The sequence below is a fragment of the Gopherus evgoodei genome, chromosome 3 (assembly GCF_007399415.2).
Source record: "Gopherus evgoodei ecotype Sinaloan lineage chromosome 3, rGopEvg1_v1.p, whole genome shotgun sequence".
NCBI lineage: Eukaryota > Metazoa > Chordata > Testudines > Testudinidae > Gopherus > Gopherus evgoodei.
The window spans coordinates 219,611,988-219,633,587 of NC_044324.1; the positions used below are offsets into that span (position 1 = coordinate 219,611,988).

Here is a 21,600-nt window from a genome sequence, read left to right on the forward strand (position 1 = left end):
AAACACACAGATCTATTTAATGCTTAGTGCTTTGCTGCATCTATATGGTAATCCATTATAGCAGACTTGAAATAGAAATTAGGTATTACTACTGATCAACACATCAGGGTATCTGTCAGTTCTTTTAACTGATTATCCATAGCTCTTTTTCTTCTGGTCTTACTGCATGACTAGGAATAACGTGAAGTTTCAACCTTAGTTTATACAGGATGTTCCTTTTTGAAACAAACACTTTTTTGTTTTCATTTTGTATGTGTAAAAAGAATCCCATATCTCAGATTATTAGGGTGAATGCATCATTTTTTAGCAGATTCACAGTCTCGATTAATAATGCAGTTTCCGGGAGGGGAGAGATATAATGCTTCTATTTTCCCAACTTTATTTAGCAATATAGGGTTGGAATCCTGCACCCAGTAATGCCCGCTACCCAGTGCTTTCAAGGGTAAAAATAACTCCATAACATAGCTATCCATATGGAAGGGGAGAAAATTCCCTCCTGACCCCAGTAGCTTTCCAGCTTACACCTTTAAGCAAGAGAAATGATACTCAGAATTGTCTTAACTTATACAGCTATAACTGCAGGTGGACTGAAACACACTGTGCTGAGTGCCTTACTAAAAAAAGCCAGGAAGTGAGTGTATTCTTGTTGACTGGACAGGGAAAGAAAAGGTGTATGCCAGTGAAATGGAGATTGTGTCGGTCATGTCACTTCATGGGGCTACATATCCAGAAAGCAGCAAATGTTTGATGCAAACTCTCACATTACAGGGAAGTCCTATTATTCAGCTGGTGAATGGATATGCCCTGAGCCAACAGAGAGGTCCAGGGTAGCTCTTCTATTTGGCTATGTGTGAGTACTGCAATTTTGCTGCTACCTGTAAGCAAAGATTTGTACCTTTAGTATTAAAGGATTTCAATAGTAAGGCCCATAGCAAATTAGGATGTAAGCTATTATTCAGGGACTTAGGAGCTTGGTTGAAACAGTAGGAGGCCACTGAAGTTAGGATGCCAGCAGCAGCTCAATCTAGACTGCAGGGTACTCTCTTAATTACATCACAGGCAAACATTTATAAGTACTTGAGGCCAAGTGGAATGTGTGCCCAACCATGCAACTTACTCCTTCATGCTCCAAAGAAGCACCTTAAAATAAATATTTTAGAAGTGGAACATAAGCAGCATACTGCAAATTTTACAACAGAAAGCTATCAGAATATTGTAAGGGCACACTAGGGCAGATATGTCTGAATGAATCACAGTCATAGTAGACAGAGCCTTTGAAGGTACAGAAAGCCCTTTCCCATGTGTAAGAGAGAATCAACACTCATGAACTATGGAATTCCCTTCAAAGATTGGAGATATAGCAAGGAGAGAAAGGGTGTGATGGTAAACAATTCCATTATTAAAAATAAAAACTACTTAACTTGCGAGGATGAACAACGGACTAAAGACCTACAAACTTTCACATTCCATATGCCAGAGGAAGCTCTCTTATGCATACATAGTAGAAGCAGAAAGCAGAGTTCTAGAGGCTCCTAGAATAAGATATGGCTGAACAAGAGGACACAGAAGACTGGAAGTCTTACTCTGGCCCTATTTTTATGGGAATAAAAAAAAATAGTTTGTCAATGCTACAGTTGACTATTTAGGTTTTTGTTTTAAACAGCTTGACTCAATATTGCTAACATACTATAATATGTATGAAGTAGTACTGCATTTAGATTTTTACATATGGTGAGACTATGTAACGTTCATGACAGTCTCGCCATATTCCATAGATGGCTGAAAATTGTATAATTTTAAAATATATTTATGCTAGTTGTGTGGCACTGAAAGGAACACACATTCTCTTGAAGCATGTTGGTCTTGGGTTTATTGGGCTCACCTTAAATATACAGTCTCAATGAGTATTTGCCTGACAGACTGACACTTCTCAGATGTATCCAGGGTTGTGAGACACCTCACAATCACCTGTCCTTAGTGTGAGGAAGTCTTCACTGGATCTGCTGTGGATCAGTGCCCTGAAACCACCAGCCTCAGGCAACACAAGCACTAGGCCTTGCTCTCTCTGCAGCCTTGCTCTCTCTGCAGCAAGAGGCACACACTCATAGGTGCTGACTCCATGGGTGCTCGGGCCCGGAGCACCCACGGAAAAAAATTAGTGGGTGCTGAGCACCCACCAGCAGCCAGCTCCCCCTTTCCCCTCCCAGCACCTCCCGCCCACCGGCAACCCCACCAATCAACTCCTTTCCCTCCCTCCTAGCACCTCCTGCCCGCCACGATCAGCTGTTTTGCAGCATGCAGGAGGTGCTGGAAGGGAGGTAGAGGAACAGGGATGGGGCACGCTCGGGGGAAGAGTGGAACTGGATGGGAAGAGGAGGGGCGGGAAGAGGTGGGGTTTGCGAGAAGGGGTGGAGTGGGAAGAGGGGGGCGGGGCTGGGGCGGGGTATGAGCACCCGCCGGGCCTAGAGCAAGCCGGCACCTATACATACACATCCTAACAGCATCCCTCTGGAGCACTCATCCCTTGTTCTGATGAACACGGTCAGAACTCTCAGACTCACTATTTCCAAAGAAACAGTACACACCAGCTTATAAAATTCACCTTAAGATCACTCTACTCCACACCTAGATAGAGGTTTTATCTAAGAACAGAGATTCAAGTGATACTGGAAACAAATGGTTACATATAAAACAAAATTATAACACTCTCTAGAACTTAAACTTGATCCGCATACATTCCCCTAGCTCCTACAAGACAGCTTACCCCAAAATATCTTTTCCCAGGATTTTTAACCAGTTTGGCTAAGACCTCCTTCTTATAAGATCAAGTATACTGGTTGCCTGTCCTCAGAGGATGGAACCCTGGCAGTTCATCTGCACTCCAGATATAATTTCAAAAGGTCATTATCTTACTTCTAAACAGGACAACCCCAGTTTTTACTTTTCCCTCCAGCCCCTGCAAATTCCTGATTAGCATTTAGCTCAGACTGTAAATGGGCATCCATTGTGAACCACATAATACTTAATTTGGACATGACCAACTACAGTGAGGTAAGCATCATTTCCACTCTGCCTGCAAGCGGCATATGCATCGCCTCTCATGGATTCATAGACTTTAAGGTCAGAAGGGACCATTATGATGATCTAGTCCAACCCCCTGCAGAAAGCAGGCCACAGAATCTCACTCACCCACTTCTGCAACAAACCCCTAACCTATGTCTGAGTTATTGAAGCCCACAAATTGTAGTTTGAAGACCTCAAGTGGCAGAGAATCCTCCAGCAAGCGACCCGTGCCCCATGCTGCAGAGGAAGGCGAAAAACCTCCAGGGCCTTTGCCAATCTGCCCTGGAGGAAAATTCCTTCCAAACCCCAAGTATGGCAATCAGTTAAACCCTGAGCATGTGGGCAAGACTCACCAGCCAGCACCCAGGAAAGAATTCTCTGTAGTAACTCAGATCCCACCCCATCTAACATCCCATCACAGACCACTGGGCATACTTACCTGCTGATAATCAAAGATCAAGTACCAAATTAATTGCCAAAATTAGGCTATCCCATCATATCATCCCCTCCATAAACTTATCAAGCTTAGTCTTAAAGCCAGATATGTCTTTCCATGACACTTGCCTTAACTCACAGTGCTAGAGAACATAATTTTTAGTATAAATATATAACTACATATTTTCCGTATACATTTCTCACAATGATTATGAGAACCAGTGTGACATAGGCTTTCATTAGAGACCTTACTGACATTCTTTGGCAGAGTAGAAGGTAGAGGCCAGACCCAGTGGATCTCTGGAACCTTTATGTACACCTATGCCCTCTGCCTGGGTCACACAGATATCTTAACATTTGTTTAATTATCTTGTTTGCTGTATATTATTTACACTATGTTTTCCAAAGAAGGATGTGGATGACCCATGTTCAATTAAGCTCCTACTATGACTGTATGCACAACCTGAACACGTGCACACACAAGTGAATTTGTGCACAACTGCACACATAAATTTAGGACATAAGTGTATACACCAATTCCATTCAGATTGTTAAACCATGCCCATCATAATGGCATGTGTGCACCATACATTTGCATCCTTCCCTTTCTGAAAATATGGGCCTTTAAATTTTTATATCTAGAGATATTTCTAAAGACCAATCATTAGTTCTAGACTGAAACAAGCAGTAGCACATAGTATGAGTTTGTGTAAATTCAAATATTTTTATTCATTATGATCTTTGAAAAGGAAAAATATATACCCTTGTGGGAAAACCAGTGTAAAACCTAGACCTTTCTGCAATATAAAATTCTTATTTTAACTTTTGTCTTCCTGGAAGAGTTTGCACTTATGAAAGTTAGGAAACTATGCTTCTGTGTTTAAAAACAAGTAACTGCAGGGATCTGGAAGAAAATCTCCAAGCTATGCCACATACAGCACAGTACAATTGTCTAGCTACACTATGGAGGAGGAAGGGGATTTTTTCTTTGTCTGAAGCATTAGACATTGGTGGTTGTCTGAGGCAAGATATCAGAGGTTCCTAAGCATGAATGGCTATAAGAGAAATCAAGCTCTCTCAAAATCCAGCTCTCTCAATTACCTACTCTGGCAGTGAATTCCAGAGATTACTGTATGTTATGTAAGGTTACATTTATGTAAATGTAGTGCTCATAAAAAGGTCCATCATGACTGAGTTCAGCCTTAACGAGTAATGCCTTCTGTAGTCACAGAAAGTTACAGCACAGACAGTGTTAGTACAAGCTTCCCGAAAATATTCTGTTACTTTGACAGGGAGTGACCATCGCTAAGGAAGAGAGGGAAATTCAGTCTTCACATTTATCCAGCCTTTGACCTCCACGGTCTGACTGAATAAGGGTGCTAAATATTTCAATTGTGATGCTAATTGATATAGAACCACTGGGAACTGGACTGAGGCCAAAATCATTTTACAGAATATTCCAGAGAGCTGAATTTTAAAACCTTACATTTTTTGTTTGGTCATAAAAACATTCCAAAATAGTCACTGTGAACAGGTACTGAGGTCTGATGTTACTGCCTTTTAATTTAATAGATTTCCTCCCTTCTGATTGTTTCATATCCATTACTATATTGGTTTTAATTAGATATTAGGTATATAATCACTGATGCTGATGTGCAGACAAATATTCCAAATTAAAGCAGAAGTAGCCTTCTCTATTTGGAACTAAAAAAGGTTTTATGCTTTAAAACAATTTGTGGAGAATGGAGTTACTTTCTTTTGTTTCAAACAAACACTAGGTGTCACTCTAAAACAGTTGCAAATACCACCAAAATATACTGGAAAAAAGTTAAAAAATTATGTAAATCTCCTTCCTAAATGTTTATTGATTCTTAAACTCAGTTAACCCTCAGCACCTGTACTGAGGATGTTTTAATCCTAACTAATTATTTACCTAATTAGAAGAAAATATTGGGAAAACCTTGGCTCCTGCTGAAATAGGATTACATATGGTAAACTAAACAACCAATTAATTTCATCTCCTATGGCTTGAGGTATCCTTTGGTCTATTTGATTGGCATTTACACTGTTTTCTCTGTCCTATATTCACACTGAGGTATCCTTTGGTCTATGAGTTAAGAGCTCCTTCCAAAGGACCATTCTCCTTTGTGCATTACATTACTAACAGTGTAACAGAGATAATGAGTGATAAGCTTACTAGAAAAAAAGATTGTCATCTTATTTCCAACAGATTAACATTATAGAGCAGGTCACTCCTAGTTTTATGGGAATATCTTATCCATGGATTTCCTCTTCCTCATGCTGTTGATAACTATGTAATATGTATTCCTGAATGGTAAACATCTCAGTAAGTCTTATCCACCAATATCCTTTGACTTCTATTAGCTTTCAAAGTTTTTGGTTCTCTTTTAAGCCTTTAAAGCCTTGTTTCAATAAAGTACATAAGCGCATGTTTAAAATTAAGTAAATGTAAGGTTTTTAATGCATTTTATCCAGCAAAACACAACCATGAGGTTTAAACACATGCATAAGCAATTTGCTGAATCAAGACCTAATGCTGTTATGTTCATAAAAGTTACTGTGCTATATTTTTCCATTTTACGCAGTATTTCTGTCCTAAGTGTTTTCAAGTATTTTTTTTAGTATTAATCACTCATACAGTGCCTTGCATTTTTTAAATTAATGTAGAAACAGTAAATACTAAGTTTCAGAGTAGCAGCAGTGTTAGTCTGTATCTGCAAAAAGAACAGGAGTACTTGTGGCACCTTAGAGACTAACAAATTTATTTCAGCATGAGCTTTCGTGAGCTACAGCTCACTTCTTCGGATGCACAGAATGGAACACACAGACAGGAGATATTTATACATACAGAGAACATGAAAAGGTGGAAGTATGCATACCAACAGGAAGAGTCTAATCTTAGTATGCATACTTCCACCTTTTCATCTTCTCTGTATGTATAAATATCTCCTGTCTATGTGTTTCATTCTATGCATCCGAAGAAGTGAGCTGTAGCTCACGAAAGCTCATGCTGAAATAAATTTGTTAGTCTCTAAGGTGCCACAAGTACTCCTGTTCTTTTTGCAGATACAGACTAACACTGCTGCTACTCTGAAACTTAGGCCTTGGCTACACTACAGAGTTGCAGCGCTGGTGAGGGGGTTGCAGCGCTGCAACTTAGGATGTGTACACACTTGCACAGCACGGCCAGCGCTGCAACTCCCTGGTTGCAGCGCTGGCTGTACACCCGGTCGAGCCTCGGGTGTAGAGGATCCAGCGCTGGTGATCCAGCAGTGGTCAGCAAGTGTAGACACCCACCAGCGTTTTTATTGACCTCCGTGGCATAAGTAGGTATCCCAGCATACCTTAGAAGCCTCTCTGGTAATCATGCAAACTCCACTGTCCTGGGCTCACCTGACTCCTCCTTTAAATGCCCCGGAAATTTTAAAAATTCCCTTCCTGTTTGCTCAGCCAGGTGTGGAGTGCAATTACTCAATCAATCAATCAGCGACCATGCCTCCACGCACCAAACGAGCCCCAGCATGGACCAATGCAGAGCTGCAGGACCTCATAAGTGTTTGGGGAGAGGAGGCTGTGCAAGCACAGCTGCGCTCCAGAAGGAGAAATTATGATACCTATGGGCAGATATCGCAGTCCTTGATGAGAAGGGGCCATGAACGGGACGCGTTGCAGTGCAGGGTCAAAATAAAAGAGCTGAGGAGTGCTTACTGCAAAGCTTGTGAGGGAAATCGCCGCTCAGGAGCTGCCCCCACAACCTGCCATTTTTACCAGGAGCTGGATGCCATACTTGGGTGTGACCCCACTGCCAATCTGAGGACCACGATGGAGAGTTCAGAGCAGGGAGAAGTGGGGGAGGGTGTAGAGGAAGGCGACAGTGAGGCTACTGGCATGGAGGGAGACACCCCGGAGTCCCAGTACACATGCAGCCAGGAGCTCTTCTCAAGCCAGGAGGAGGCTAGCCAGTTGCAGCAGCAGGAAGTTGATGGTGAGGAAGAAACTGAGGATCATGCTCGGGGTAAGCAGATTTTTATGTTTTGGGAGAGGAGGGTTTGGGTTATGGCTGCCTGCATGCATACCTAAACGTGGAATAGCCCATTGATTTGCTCTATCACGTCTCTGTAATCTGCCTCGGTAATCTCTTGAAAAGTTGCAGCCAGAGCGTTTGCAATTTGCTTTCTCAAGTTGATCGGGAGAGCCACCGTGGTCCTTGTCCCGGTCAGGCTAACTCGTCCGATCCACTGTGCAGCGAGGGGTGGGGGGACCATGGCTGCACACAGGCAAGCTGCATAGGGGCCAGGGCGGTATCCACATTGCTGTAGAAGACCCTCCCTCTCTTCCCAGGTAACACGCAGCAGTGATATGTCTGGCAGTAGGAAACCCTGTTGAGAATTTAGGGATACTTGAGTGCAGGGCGCCAGGTTCGCGTTTCCCCAGCCCATTGCGCTCTGTTGTTTATCCCCCCCCCCCAAGCACGTAGCCAGCCACGCGGTGCGCTCCGGTGTTATGCACTCCCCTCCAAGCAGGCATCAAGCACCGCGGTGCGTTCCCCCCATCCTCACCAGCAGGACGGCGTGAACGCGTACCAAAGCCCAACCCCCCACCCCCCACCCCAGCAGCTCGCCACCTTCCTGTTCACTACTGTCCCCTGTTCAGGACACCAGCTACCTCCTGTACCCATTGCAGATAAATCCCAGTGACCCATCGGTCAATTCCCACTCCCAAGGGGAACTCGGGGGAAAACCACTCACCCCATTGCTCGCCATGACTTTAGCTTCCCTGCCCTCTCTGTGTTATGTGAGGTATGTGAGAAGGATGCCACCAAAAGTCTAAAAAGTCCTTCACTGTGTGATAATAAACAATGTAGCCTCTGTGTATTACATGGTTCTATCTCTCTTTTTTCTAGTGACCTTGACTAATGCAGCCGGATCACCGGCCTCACGTAGATTGCAGAACTTGAGACGAAATCCCAGAAAATCAAAAGAGGAATTGATCAAATCAGTTATGAGTCACTACAACAGAGAAAGTAGGAAGACACAGGAATGGAGAGAGAAAATGTATGAATGGAGACAGAGTGTACATGAATGGAGGCAAACAGAAAGCAGGAGAAAGGAACTGTCTGCCAAAAAAACCACAAAGCAGATGATAAGCCTCCTGGCTCGCCAAACTGAGTCTTTCGAGTCTCTCGTAGCCATGCAGACAAATATGTACCGTTGTAACCCACAGCCCTCCCAAAGCCCTCTTTCTTGTTCCCCAGTATTTCCACTAAACAACTTTCTCCAGCAGCCAGTTTCTTATTACCCCCAGCTGCCCCCAACACCTGTACGATCACCTACCAGCCCTGATAACTATAATTCTTACCCTGTTCACTCCACCCCCATTACCCTGCAGCATAGTAATCCTGAAGTGCAGCAGACATTGAATAGTGATCCAAATAGGACATATTCAAACCTGTGAATGTACAGTCCACCACCCCAACCCCCTTGCCTTTTATGTACTGTATGTTGAATAAAGGATTTTTCTTCTTTTTCACTACGTTATATTATTGCTGGAAGTGGTAAATATTGTACCCCAAGGTACAGCAAAGCACATCAAATGCACCAAACATTACTGTTGGCTCTCAGCATCAAATTGCTCCCTTAAAGCATCCCTAATCCTTGAAGCCCTTTCCTGGGCCTCTCTATTAGCCCTGCTCTCTGGTTGAGCAAACTCATCCTCTAGGCGTCGAACCTCAGAGGTCCATTCCTCACTGAATCTTTCACCCTTCCCTTCACAAATATTATGGAGGGCACAGCACGCGGATATAACAGCGGAGATGCTGCTTTCCCCCAAATCTAGCTTCCCATAAAGACACCTCCAGCGGGCTTTCAAACGGCCAAAAGCACACTCCACAGTCATTCTGCACCGGCTCAGCCTGTAGTTGAACCGGTCCTTGCTCCTGTCAAGCTTCCCTGTATACGGTTTCATGAGCCATGGCATTAAGGGGTAAGCGGGGTCTCCAAGGATCACAGTGGGCATTTCGATGTCCCCTACTGTGATCTTGCGGTCTGGGAAAAAAGTCCCGGCCCTCAGCCTCCTGAACAGGGAACTGTTGCGAAAGATGTGTGCATCGTGCACCTTTCCAGGCCATCCTGAGTAAATGTCAGTGAAACGCCCACGGTGATTCACAAGCGCTTGCAGAACCACAGAGAAATACCCCTTGCGATTAACGTACTCTGATGCCAGGTGGGGGGGTGACAGAATAGGAATATGCGTTCCATCTATTGCCCCTCCACAGTTAGGGAAACCCATTTCTGCAAAGCCATCCACAATGTCCTGCACGTTCCCAAGAGTCACAGTTCTTCTTAGCAGGGTGCGATTAATGGCTGTGCAAACTTGCATCAGCACCATTCCAATGGTAGACTTTCCCACTCCAAACTGGTTCGTCACCGATAGGAAGCAGTCTGGAGTTGCCAGCTTCCAGATTGCAATAGCCACCCGCTTCTCCACAGGCAGGGCAGCTCTCAATCTCGTGTCCCTGCGCCGCAGGGTAGGGGTGAGCTCAGCACACAGTGCCATGAAAGTGGTTTTTCTCATCCGAATGTTCTGCAGCCACTGCTCATCATCCCAAGATTGCAGGACGATGTGATCCCATCACTGAGTGCTGGTTTCCCGAGCCCAAAGGCGCCGTTCCACGGTGCTGAGCACGTCTGTTGCTGCCACAAGCAATTTAGTGTCTTCACCGTCAGGCGATTCAATATCATCGTCTGACTCCTCACTGTCACTGTCACTCTCACTTTGCAGCTGAAGGAATAGCTCCACTGCCATGCGTGATGTGCTGGCAACATTCATCAGCAAGGTCCTCAGCAGCTCAGGCTCTATTTATAACAGAAATCGCGCTGCAGAATCACAATGCCGCCAAACTGCTCGGAATGTGTAGCAAAGCACCACGGGGCGTTGGAACAGGAAGCGGAAAGACCCGCACACTTCCTTCCCCTTCCCACAAGCCACAGCGCCAAAATGGGACGAGGTGCTCTGTGGGATAGCTGCCCACAATGCACCACTCCCAACAGCACTGCAAGTGCTGTAAATGTGGCCACACTGCAGCGCTGGCCCTACACAGCTGTACTAACACAGCTGTAACTACCAGCGCTGCAAAACTGTAAGTGTAGCCATACCCTTAGTATTTACTGTTTCTACTCCAAAGAGAGACTGTTGAACTCAAGTACTATGCAAATTAGATACAATTAACTCAGGCCTAAACAAAGATTGGGAATGGTTGGGTCATTACACTAATTGAATCTATTTCCTTATGTTAATTTCTCCTCACACCTTCTATGGGTCATCTTAATTATCACTTCAAAGTCTTTTTTTCTCCTGCTGATGATAGGTCATCTCAATTGATTAGACTCTTCCTGTTGGTATGCATACTTTCACCTTTTCATGTTCTCTGTATGTATAAATATCTCCTGTCCGTGTGTTCCATTCTATGCATCCGAAGAAGTGAGCTGTAGCTCACAAATGCTCATGCTGAAGTAATTACTAACATACCCTAGCTGGGTGGGTATTAGCTCTGTTTCTTGAGTGGAAAAATAGACACAATTACTTTTCCAAGACCATAGAGTAAGTTAACATAGACCTGAGATTAAAACTCAGGGAGCAAGTGCCTTCTGATGCCTTGCTTAGCCCACAATGCCTTCCTTTTACTCTTTTGGGTGGGAGAGGGGAATATTTTTCTGCTGTTGCCATTGAAGAGCTAAAACAACTATACAATAGCTAACATGACTCTGTTCTGCTTAATGTATAAACTTAATGGCTAAACTCCTACTTTAGATTCTTTTATTAGTGTTAACATAAATAGCAGATTCAGATTACAGTTTGAAAATGAAGTGTTGTAAGTTAGGAAAAAACAACAAACAAGTCAAAAGATATGAGACTGAAAATTCCAGATTGCCTAAACTCCCATTTCATTTTTTTCCTAGGTTACAGACACACATTAAGATGACCAAGTGTTTTTTTAATTGTTTATACTCCTAGTTTATTGGCAATTAAAATATAGATGCATGTAAGACAAAAGATGGAGTGTTTCACTGATCCTTGCTCTGTAAGAAGGAAGATCAGTATGCAGGAATTCAGAACAACCTTAATTAAATTTCATTTTAAATTTTATATTGAAGAGTCTTCTTTTCTTCCTTGTTCTAGAAAATAATCTCCATTTCTAATGCCATTATGAGTATAAAGTCAGCACTGAAGAAGTAGTTCCCAGCTGAAGACAATAATTCACTTCTGGACTAACATCAAAGAAAGAGAAATAGTCTCAAAATTGCTTTTTTAGCAACATTAACGAAACTAAAACAGGGAAATCAATTACAGCTGCTATATGATCAGCATTTTTAAAAATCAGGCCGTCTCTTTAGGTAGCTACAAATGCATTTAGAAACCTAATTTTAGACAGCCATTGCTATCTGGGACTTCAGGGACAGATTAGGATTATACTGTGTGATATGGTTTCTGGAGTACATTAAGAGCACTTTCATTTTCTGTTCATACAGTTGAGATTCATCCACTCCAGTAGTGACGTTTCCTCCCATCCAAATGCACTTAACCAGTTGCTCTAATCAAATTAAAATTATCCCTGAAATAATCTTCTCCATCTCTCTGAGACACAGCAGCTTGGTCAACAGAAGAATTCTTCTGTCAACCTAGTTGTGTCTACACCAGGGCGTTATAGGTAGATCAAACTATGGCTCTCAGTGTGTGAAATTTCTCAAAGTCCCAAGCAACATACCTTGGTTGATTTAATTTTTAAGTCTAGATGGGCCTACATCACTTATGAGCCTGTGTCTCATTGAAAGTCAATGGGACTTAGAAACTTTCTAAATTTTATCCTTAATTCATTACAGCAGATACATTATTATATGATTCTGAATATTTCTAAAAAGGAATTATCGACACATTCAGACCCCAGCCTCAAAGCTCTTCTTCATCTTTCACTGCTGTCCACAAAGCTGAATCCTAACCCTACTTCTTTGTCTTCAAGCACTCTGCAATCTGCCACTGTCAGTCCTCTAAATTCTCCTCAGAATCATTTCCTTGTATTTTAGCTCTGTCTTCTCAGGCAGTCCCAGAGAATGAAGCACTTTTTCTCCTTTTAGGTTTCACAGACTGAAAATCTTGCTGTGACAGGTAAAATGAGTTTACAGGGAAAATTCCATTTACATTTTTGTTCTCTTTGCCTTAATTCTTCTGTTGCTTTCCTGACTCAAAAGTTTCAGTGAAGTCTTTGAAGACTTTGATTTTATGCCCTCAGAAAATAAAAGTTCTTTTTTCTCTTACATCTCCTGAGAGTCGCAGGAGTCTCTCATCTGATAGTAGTGCATCTTAATAATTACATCTCTTGGACAACTTCCAATTTTTGCAGTGAGGGAGAAACTGGTCTCGGAGCTCCATCAATAGCTATTTCTGCTTTAAATTCAGTGCATTTTAAAGCTTTGCACCAGCAGAGGAGGTTTCCTTTATTCAAAAATTTTCAGAAACTCTTTATTCTCATATTATTTCTAAACTAAGTAAAGTCATTTCGTGCTGTCTCTTTTTGAGCTGCTTGACTAAGGAGTGAAGATTCAGGACTGCATCAGTAGCTTCTCCAACTCCAGGTTCCACAGTGTGCACACCCTCTAACCTAGCCGGACAATTTTAAAATATTTCTCAGGGATAGGAGCTTACTTTGAATACTGTTTGGATAGCTTTAGTTCCAAGGGAAATAACTGCATGTCAGTTTAACTGCTGGAAGTCTGTGCTTGTTTTTCCATTAGGGTGGCAAGCTATCACCATGTTAACTATAAGAAGTGGAGGGACCATATTTTAGGGAAAGGGAACTGGGGAGATTGTTAATGGAAGCAGATTCTGTAGCTGCTAACTCAAAGTTCAAGTTCAAACTGTTATCCTCAGTGGGTCCACCTGACAGGCTCAAGATCTACAATTGTTAAGATTTAGGCCTGGTCTACACTTAAAAGTTAGGTTGACATAACTACGGCACTCCCAGGTTTGAAAATATTCACACCCCTGAGCACCATAATAATGCCAACCTACTTTCTGGGATAGACATGGGTAGGCCAACAGAAAACCACCTCCCATTCCCACAGGAGGCATCTACACTATGTTGCTACAGTGGCACAGCTGCACTGCCGTAGCTGAGCCATTGTAGTGCCCACATTAACAAACATGGGCCTGAATTACCAACAGGATTTCTGAATAACGTATCTATAGGTAATCATAGTTCCATCAAAAAATAAATCCAGGCAGGTCAATCAGCTGGTAGACGTTCCACTTCTGACCAAGAAGATTGATTTGAGGACGCATTTTAATTTCAGAACCAGTAGGATCATCCCAATTTCTCCTGTGATGCAACCTACATTCAAATGAAGTTATGGGCTTCTTATGATTTTGTAAAGAATTCACCATGTCCATCGGAGTACTTTACACTGGTATATTCAGCCTCTTTTCACTTCCTTGAAGTGAATATGTAGTGTGTATGTTGTTTCTCCACCCGAAGTCCAAGAAAAAGGTGATCTTAGTAGAGTTATTTGAGAGTGTTTTTAATCTGTGCTAGCTGCAGGATTTTATCCATATCCCAGGAATTGAGAAGAACAATAATTCACATCTCAAAGCTATTGTTTCACGCTGTTCACACACTGTCATTAAAACTGACTTTTTGCATGTCAAAGTAATTTTCACCCAAAGCAAGCCTCAAAACTTCCTCCCTCATTGGTCTCCATAGATCTTGATAGCCTTAACACAATCTTCTGTTACATGTTTGTACAGTTCCTTGCATAATGGGGTTCTGGGCCATGACTGGGGCTCCTAAATGCAACTGTGATACGAACAATAAATATATCGTAGACCAAACATCCTTATCAAAATTCACACACCAGAATTTCCTCTTTCCTCCCTTACCAACAGTTGAGAGGCACTTTCAAATGAATATCAAGCATCCCATTTCCCCCCTTCCTTCAGCAATGTAGTTTCCCTGGCATGATTTTTTCCTCACTTGCCTTCACTCTCTTAAACTGTGTTCACACTAGAAAAAAAGGTGTGTTAAATGATATGTTAAAATACAAAATTTCCTTGTTTACCCCAGGGACAATCCCAGCATGCTAGTTTTTCATTTCTGGTCATAATTGCAACTATTTTAAAAAAATATTTTAGTTAAAATAAAAAATCTCATCCCAGTATGAATTCCAAATGATATCTGTTTCCTTCAGTTAAGAAGATATATACATTTTTAAAAACTTTTAAACTTGTTAGCACTGCAGAATCAATATAAACTACTGGCAAGTGTACTCTCTTCTTTGGTGGTTTGCACAGTCATTAAAACTGTTAGCTAATTTCCAAATACAGATTCTCTATTTCAGAAGGTGTTGTGCAAGACTGATAGATACATGCTGGCTTTTACACCTCAGCTTGAGTTTGCATGGCTGTTGGAAAAGCATCTCTTTTCTGTGAAGTGCAAAAATTAGATCCAGTTGTTACTGATGCTTTGTCTGCACTGGAGAACTGAACCGTTTGTAATTAGTCATTTTCTGCACCAACTGAGACACAAACAATTCAGTGCATCCACATTAGGCATGCTGATCAGTTATCTTTCTCCCAGGCACCCACACTGGCATTGCCTTAAACTGTTTCATTTCAAATGCCTTGGGAGTACTTATCTTCACCACAGAGGGGTGTCAGGATCCAGTTATTTGTTAGATCTTACTCTAGACCCCTTCCCCAGGCCCTGTGAGGGATAGAAATGGGGAGTGGGAGAGGAATGGACAGCACAGCTAAGCTGTCTTGGACCTCTCCCCAGCCCTATTTCTCTAAGGGAAATGACATACCTCTGCAAATGCCCCCACCAGTCAACGAACCACAGTTGGTTTGCCAGCTAAGGACCAAAATAGGGGGGCACTAGTGAAGAAAAAGGGACATATCTAAGCAATAGAAAATGCAGTGTGGTGGCCAATAATCATTACTCAGGGGAAGCCCTCATCTTTTTCTGCTACACTACTCTCAGCGGGTACAACAGAATTGTTTCACCAACTGAGGACATGAGCAGGGGGGAACTTGTAGAGGCTGAGGGTATTTCTGGAGGGGAAATGGGGGTGATGATGTGCGGGGCAGAGAGGAGACTCTTTGGTAGTGAACCAAAGGTGGTTTGCCAACTTGCAGCTATGGAGAGATAGCTCCTCTATCCACACTGACACAAACAGTTGAGGCAGGAACAACAAAGTCAGTTGTTTGTTAACCCCCAGAAACAGTGTGAGAGAAATGTTCCTTAGAACTGTATCATTTGTACGTGGATGTTTTACACCTTTCAATTGAGTAAAGGGGAACAAATATTACTGAGCATGGTAAGTTTTTCTACCATATAGAAGGCCAGAGACACAATGTGGAATTCCAAATACTGTGATGGTGGGAGCTTTAGAAATGTGTAGCAATATTTTTTGTTTTCAAACACAAACTTAAGAGTAAGACTGCACACAGATTTGTGTTGAAAAATTCCACTAGCTAGGCTGAAGGGCACCTTTAGCTCAAGTGTATGTTTTAACTTGTCTTTTTGCTTATCATTTTCTTCCTGCTGTAAAATCCCTTTCACATGGTACTTCACTGAAGTTCTAAGAGCCTGTCACTGTAACACTGGATATCATGAGCTATGAAGAATCTCAGGGTATCTGAAATCCTAGAATGATGCACTCAGAGAACTTTACTGAAGCAGGAACTGAACGGTGGATTTTGGAGGGAAAAGGAGAAAAATTTTAAAATGCAAGATAAGACATTCTGCTGCTGAATACTTTCCTAAAGCCTAGTGGAGACATTCAGCAGTCAAGTCTGTGCGCCCCATAATTTTCATTTCAGCTTGCATTTCATCAACATGGGCAAAAAAACATTTGTTGGTCGTTCAACAAGATAGAAACGTACACAGAAAACATGATTAAAATTGAAGGGATAACTTTAATCTCTAATTATAAATCATACCTTTCTACCAGCAAGCAAACCCTCAACCCCTTAATGTGCTGAAGCATTCTTATTCACACTTTGAAAAATAAGAAGTTTTGATTGGCAGGTTAAGTTTAATTTTTCTCCTGGTCTGATGTATCTATCACAACATAAAGGGTATTCAGTGCTTTGAACAAGCATAGATGAAAAGAGTACATAGGGAATTCTTAACTGCAGAAAGTTAAAGGATTTATAATATCTTTAGAAATAATGCATCACTTTTACACCATAAATGTCATCTCATTCAAGGCACTGGCAGAGGCAACACTATTAGACACAGTACCCCCAACAATACAAATCAACATACAGAAAATTTATCTCCAAATTGTATGTTTCATATTTCTACAATATTTATGGTCTAAAATAATTTAAATGTGATTTTTCATTATATTTTTCATTAGCATTCATCAGAAAGCCTAAAAGGCTGAAGTCGATATTTTAAAAAATCCTTTATTCTGATTGGAAGAAACTGACTACTACAATATATAATAGTGATTAAAGGCTAGAGGAGTCTAGAACTAGGCTCCATATAATGTTTCAAGATGAAATAGCTTTTATTTTCATTTTGCATTTCTTAGGTCTAGATATTACTCAAGCTCATGGTATTCATGTATCATAGTACAGAGTTTATTTCTGAATATTTATTTTAAAAAGTAGTATTAGTATATACAGGGCCTGAATCTCTACTGACTTGCAACTTATATAGTCACTGACACTTGTGCAAAATGGGAATAAAACACTACCACCATTCTGATTTGTGCGTATTAAATTTACTCTGCACAGGTGTAAATGACTATGCAAGGAATGAAGCAGTGAAGAATAAGTTTTGTAGGTCTCATTGTGGAGTGAACAGTGTAATAAGATAACTTACTTCAAAAAGAAACAGAATGGAGTCCAGCTCCTCCCTTTGTGATTTATTCCCTGCAACATAGAAAACAGTATTTCATATCAAAATAACATGATTTGTTGCTCTGTAATCACAGGAAAACAAATAAAAAAAATTCTGTTCCTTTTTATAAGTGAACTGAAAGACTTTGAGCCAGTACAGAAAGGTATATTGCAGTATATTTAGCAGTTAGCAATATATAACACCTAAGTCCCCAATCCTGCAAACTCGTATCTTCATGCTTAACTTAAAGCACATGCAGAGTTCCACTGAAGAACCTTCATGTTAACTGAAGTCAAAGGAACTATTCATGTGATTAATATTGAGCATATGCTTATTTGCAGGATCGGGGACTTAATTATTCTGCAACAAAATATATAAACATTTGGTGTATATACAATGCTTAATTTTTGTGCCAGGCATAATCTAGATTAAATTAATCATTAACGTCTTTAAACAGCTTTCAGTTAATAAAAAGAATGTATTTAAACATATATCGTGAAAATGTGTTTTTTAAATCATCCATCTGAAGACTAGTTAATCCTTTCCTTCCCTGATAAGGCCTTGTCTACACACAAGTTGTACTAACTTAAATTGGTTTTTAAAATGGATTTAGTTAAATCAGTGCAAATTCAAAACCTATGTGAACACACATCAGTTTAAAACTAGTTATATTGGATTAGCTGGTGCCTGTACATTTATCAACGCAAACTAAACAGATTTAAGTCAACTAAAAACCGGCTCATGAGTGTCCATACAGGATTTTTCACGGATTTAACTAAATTGCTTTAAAAATCTCACCTTTAGTTGACGTGGTGCAACTTTATAACATAGGTGTAGTTTGCACACAAACAGTAGCAAATTGCCATTTCCACATGCACCGCAGAATTTGAAAAACTGCCTATCAATTTTCTGAACGTTCCAACTGCACTTCAAGTGTTCAGGGTCCTGCTGAACCTCCTGCACAGTATGCACACAATACACACACAGAGCTAGAGCTCCCAGCAAGACAAGCAAAAACAATCAAAATGTCCTTTGGTCCATAGAAAGACCCACTGTGATGGGAGCCAGGAGACCATAAAGCCTAGTCTCACCTCTTCCACCAACTAGAGTTAATAATTCCGTTAATTTCACACCCCTGTTGGGCAAGGACTCATATTCCCTTGTTAGGAAACAGACAAATATCACCTGAGAGCTGGAGAACTCCTGTTCAAATCCCTTCTCCTCATTAGAGGGAGAAATTGAACCAAGGTCTCCTACATCCCAGGTAAGTACCTTAAAACACTGGGTTAAAGGTTATAAGGGAGGCCGTTGCTGCCTCTGGCTTCTCCTCCTCCATCGCAATCCCCAGTCATTTTCCATGGAATTAGGTGCTGAAGCCATCTTACTCCAGGAGAGTGTTCACGGCTGTGGATCTCAAGCAGAGATAAGAATCTCCATGCAGCCTGGACTTCAGCACCGAATTCTGTTGGAGAGGCTTACGCCACCTTCCTCGTTGGGATCTCCCATTAGGTAGCTTAGGCAGTTCTCCACCTAGCAGGCTGGCATTTTTGGATGCCATTCTTAGGTGCCTCTCTCTTCCTAATCACTGTACAGGGAGCCTAGGTGCCCAGTTCAGGCTTTGGAGATCCCGTTTTTGTTCCGTGATTTTCTAGGCATCTAAAAGTTAGGAATTGCAACACTTAAGTCTCTTTGTGGATCTGAGCTGAAAAGTTATGGGGGTTCTGAAAACTCCTCATCAGCAATCTGTCATACCATTCTGAGTTCGGTGTCACATGAAGCGTATTTTAGAAATAATATTAGGGCATATTGCAAATATCTTTCTTCATTCTTTACAGGTCTTATTTTCCACTTTTAATTTATAGTTTCAATGCAGTTTCATAAAACCCTCTGATTTGGAGGTATGGGTAAAATTGTTCATTGCTAAGTGGGAAGTCAAACACATAATGGTCAATGGATTTTAAATTAGTATTTAAGCCAGATAATATCCCCATACCTACAAGTGTTTTTGAAATGCTTTGTTCTAAGTCAGGGGTGGGAAAACTATGGCCCACAGGCCAGATCCAGTCCGTCAGGGCTTTGGATCTGGCCCATGGGATTGCCACCCCCATGGCACCATGGGGCTAAGGCAGACTCCCTGCCTGCCCTGGCCCCGCTATGCTCCCGGAAGCAGCCAGCACCACATCCCTGCGGTCCCTGGAGGAGGAGGGGCACAGAGGCCTCTGCATGCTGCCCTCGCCTGTGGGTGTCTCCCCCGAAGGTCCCATTAGCCATGGTTCCCAGTTCCCAGCCAAGGGGAGCTGCAGGGGAAGGTACCCGCAGGCAAGCGCAGCACACAGAGTCCTCTGCCCACCCCCTCCCCCAGGGGCCACAGAGACATGGTGCCATCCGCTTCCGGGAGCATAGCGGGGCCAGGGCAGGCAGGGAGCCTGCCTTAGCTCCGCGCGTGCCGCTGCCACCCCGGAGCCACTCAAGGTAAGTGGTGCCAGGCCAGAGCCCGCACCCAAACCCCCTCCTGCACTCTGCACCCCAACCCCCTGCCCTGAGCCCCCCTGCTGCACCCCTCCTGCACCCCAGCCCTATGCCACACCCCACACTCCTCCTGCACCACAACCCCCTGCCCTACCATACACCTCCTACACCCAAACTCCCTGCCCTGAGCCCCCAACCTCTTGCCCTGAGCCCTATCCCGCACCCCAACCCTCTGCCCTGAGCCCCCTCATACACCCTGCACCCCTGCTGTGCCCCAACCCCTTGCCCTGAGCCCCTTTCTGCACACTGCACCTCCCCCAAGACCCTGCACTCCCTCCTGCACCCCAACCCCCTGCCCCAACCCAACATTCATGGCCCTGCATGCAATTTCCCCACCCAGAGGTGGGCCTCGGGCCAAAAAGTCTGCGCACCTCTATTCTAGGTAATGGTTTTTGCGTGTACCTATAATAGCTTCTATTGATCGTTCTAAGCAGCTTTCCTTTGTTTAAGATTTATAAATCCAAATTCTTAGGAAAAAAATCAGAAGTTGAAGGGAATGCTCATAAGTTGCTTTCACAAGTTACTTTTTCTGGCTTGAGTTTACAAAATGAAGCTTAAGTACCTGAAAACTTAAAATGTAACAGTATTGATGCTAAGGGTACATAAAATATTATAATGTATGGAACTATGAAAGCATTATGAATACAGCAGAGTATGGAAGACATATCAATTAGAGTGTGTGTTTATTGGAATGCTTTTAAAACTGATTAAGAACACCTGAGGGTTTATGAAAAAACCTGGCAAAACTGTAGAACAGGACAGATTACCTTTTTGTTTCAAGCTATTTTCCAGTGTTATGAAATTTTCATAGAAGATAAAGTAAATCTGAGAATAGTTGATCTCAAAAAATTGCTTCAGGTCACTTCCATCCACAATATCTGAAATATTAAGAAAAAGTACAAGGTAAGACACTAACTTACAAACAGCAGAAGTATGAAGCCTGTATTTTCCCCATACAAAAATAAAAAAAAAGTTCTCATGAAAAATCTACTATTAATGTAGCAACAACAGAACTGTCACATTATTTTCTATAAAATATTTAACATTAAATTTATACTGCACTACTAATGTTCAAAAGTGGATATTTAAACTCTCTTCTATTTCCCTTTACGAAAGGGAGCTGACGAAAAATGGATATTTTCAAGAAAACAGTTCCCAATATTTCCAAGCACAAGTTTTGTCTTATTATTTACAAATAAAAAATCATAAACAACAATGGGGGGCCAGATACTTATACTTATACATGCATTTGTAATAAACAAACAAAGAACCAGCAAGGTGTCTAACTGGCCACCTACACGTGCAAAAAGAATTGCAAGTAAAACTGCAGTGATTGCAAATACAAATTATGCATGGACATTACTCCATGTATAGCTATGAAAACCTAAAAGAGGCCACCAAAATTAATTTGGTGCACCAGAGGATTGTGTGCCCCAGATTTCTAAGAAGAATGTGCAAACCTCTATTAATAATATTCGCTAGTCAAATTCTGCTGCAAAGCCAGAATGGAAGCTCACCAATATAACATTACATTACATTATGAAGGTGCCTGGTAGAGACTTTATTGTTAGAGCTGTACTCTGAAATGGGCTTAGAATGAATCGTAAACGCCTGTTTTTCTCTAGACATAGATGGCCAATCTGTACAAAATT

At 41.9% G+C, this 21,600-nt stretch overlaps 1 protein-coding gene across 2 annotated transcripts in view; it reads right to left on the bottom strand.

Moving 5' to 3' along the window:
* Positions 1-21,600, bottom strand: part of RALGAPA2 (Ral GTPase activating protein catalytic alpha subunit 2) — a 317,151-nt gene that overhangs the window by 271,819 nt on the left and 23,732 nt on the right. For both annotated transcript variants that reach the window (XM_030558122.1, XM_030558121.1), the window contains exons 2-3: positions 20,716-20,826; positions 17,402-17,451 (exon numbers count right to left, since the gene is read on the bottom strand). In XM_030558122.1, the coding sequence (XP_030413982.1) occupies positions 17,402-17,451; positions 20,716-20,826 (161 nt within the window). The remainder of the gene's footprint in view (positions 1-17,401; positions 17,452-20,715; positions 20,827-21,600) is intronic.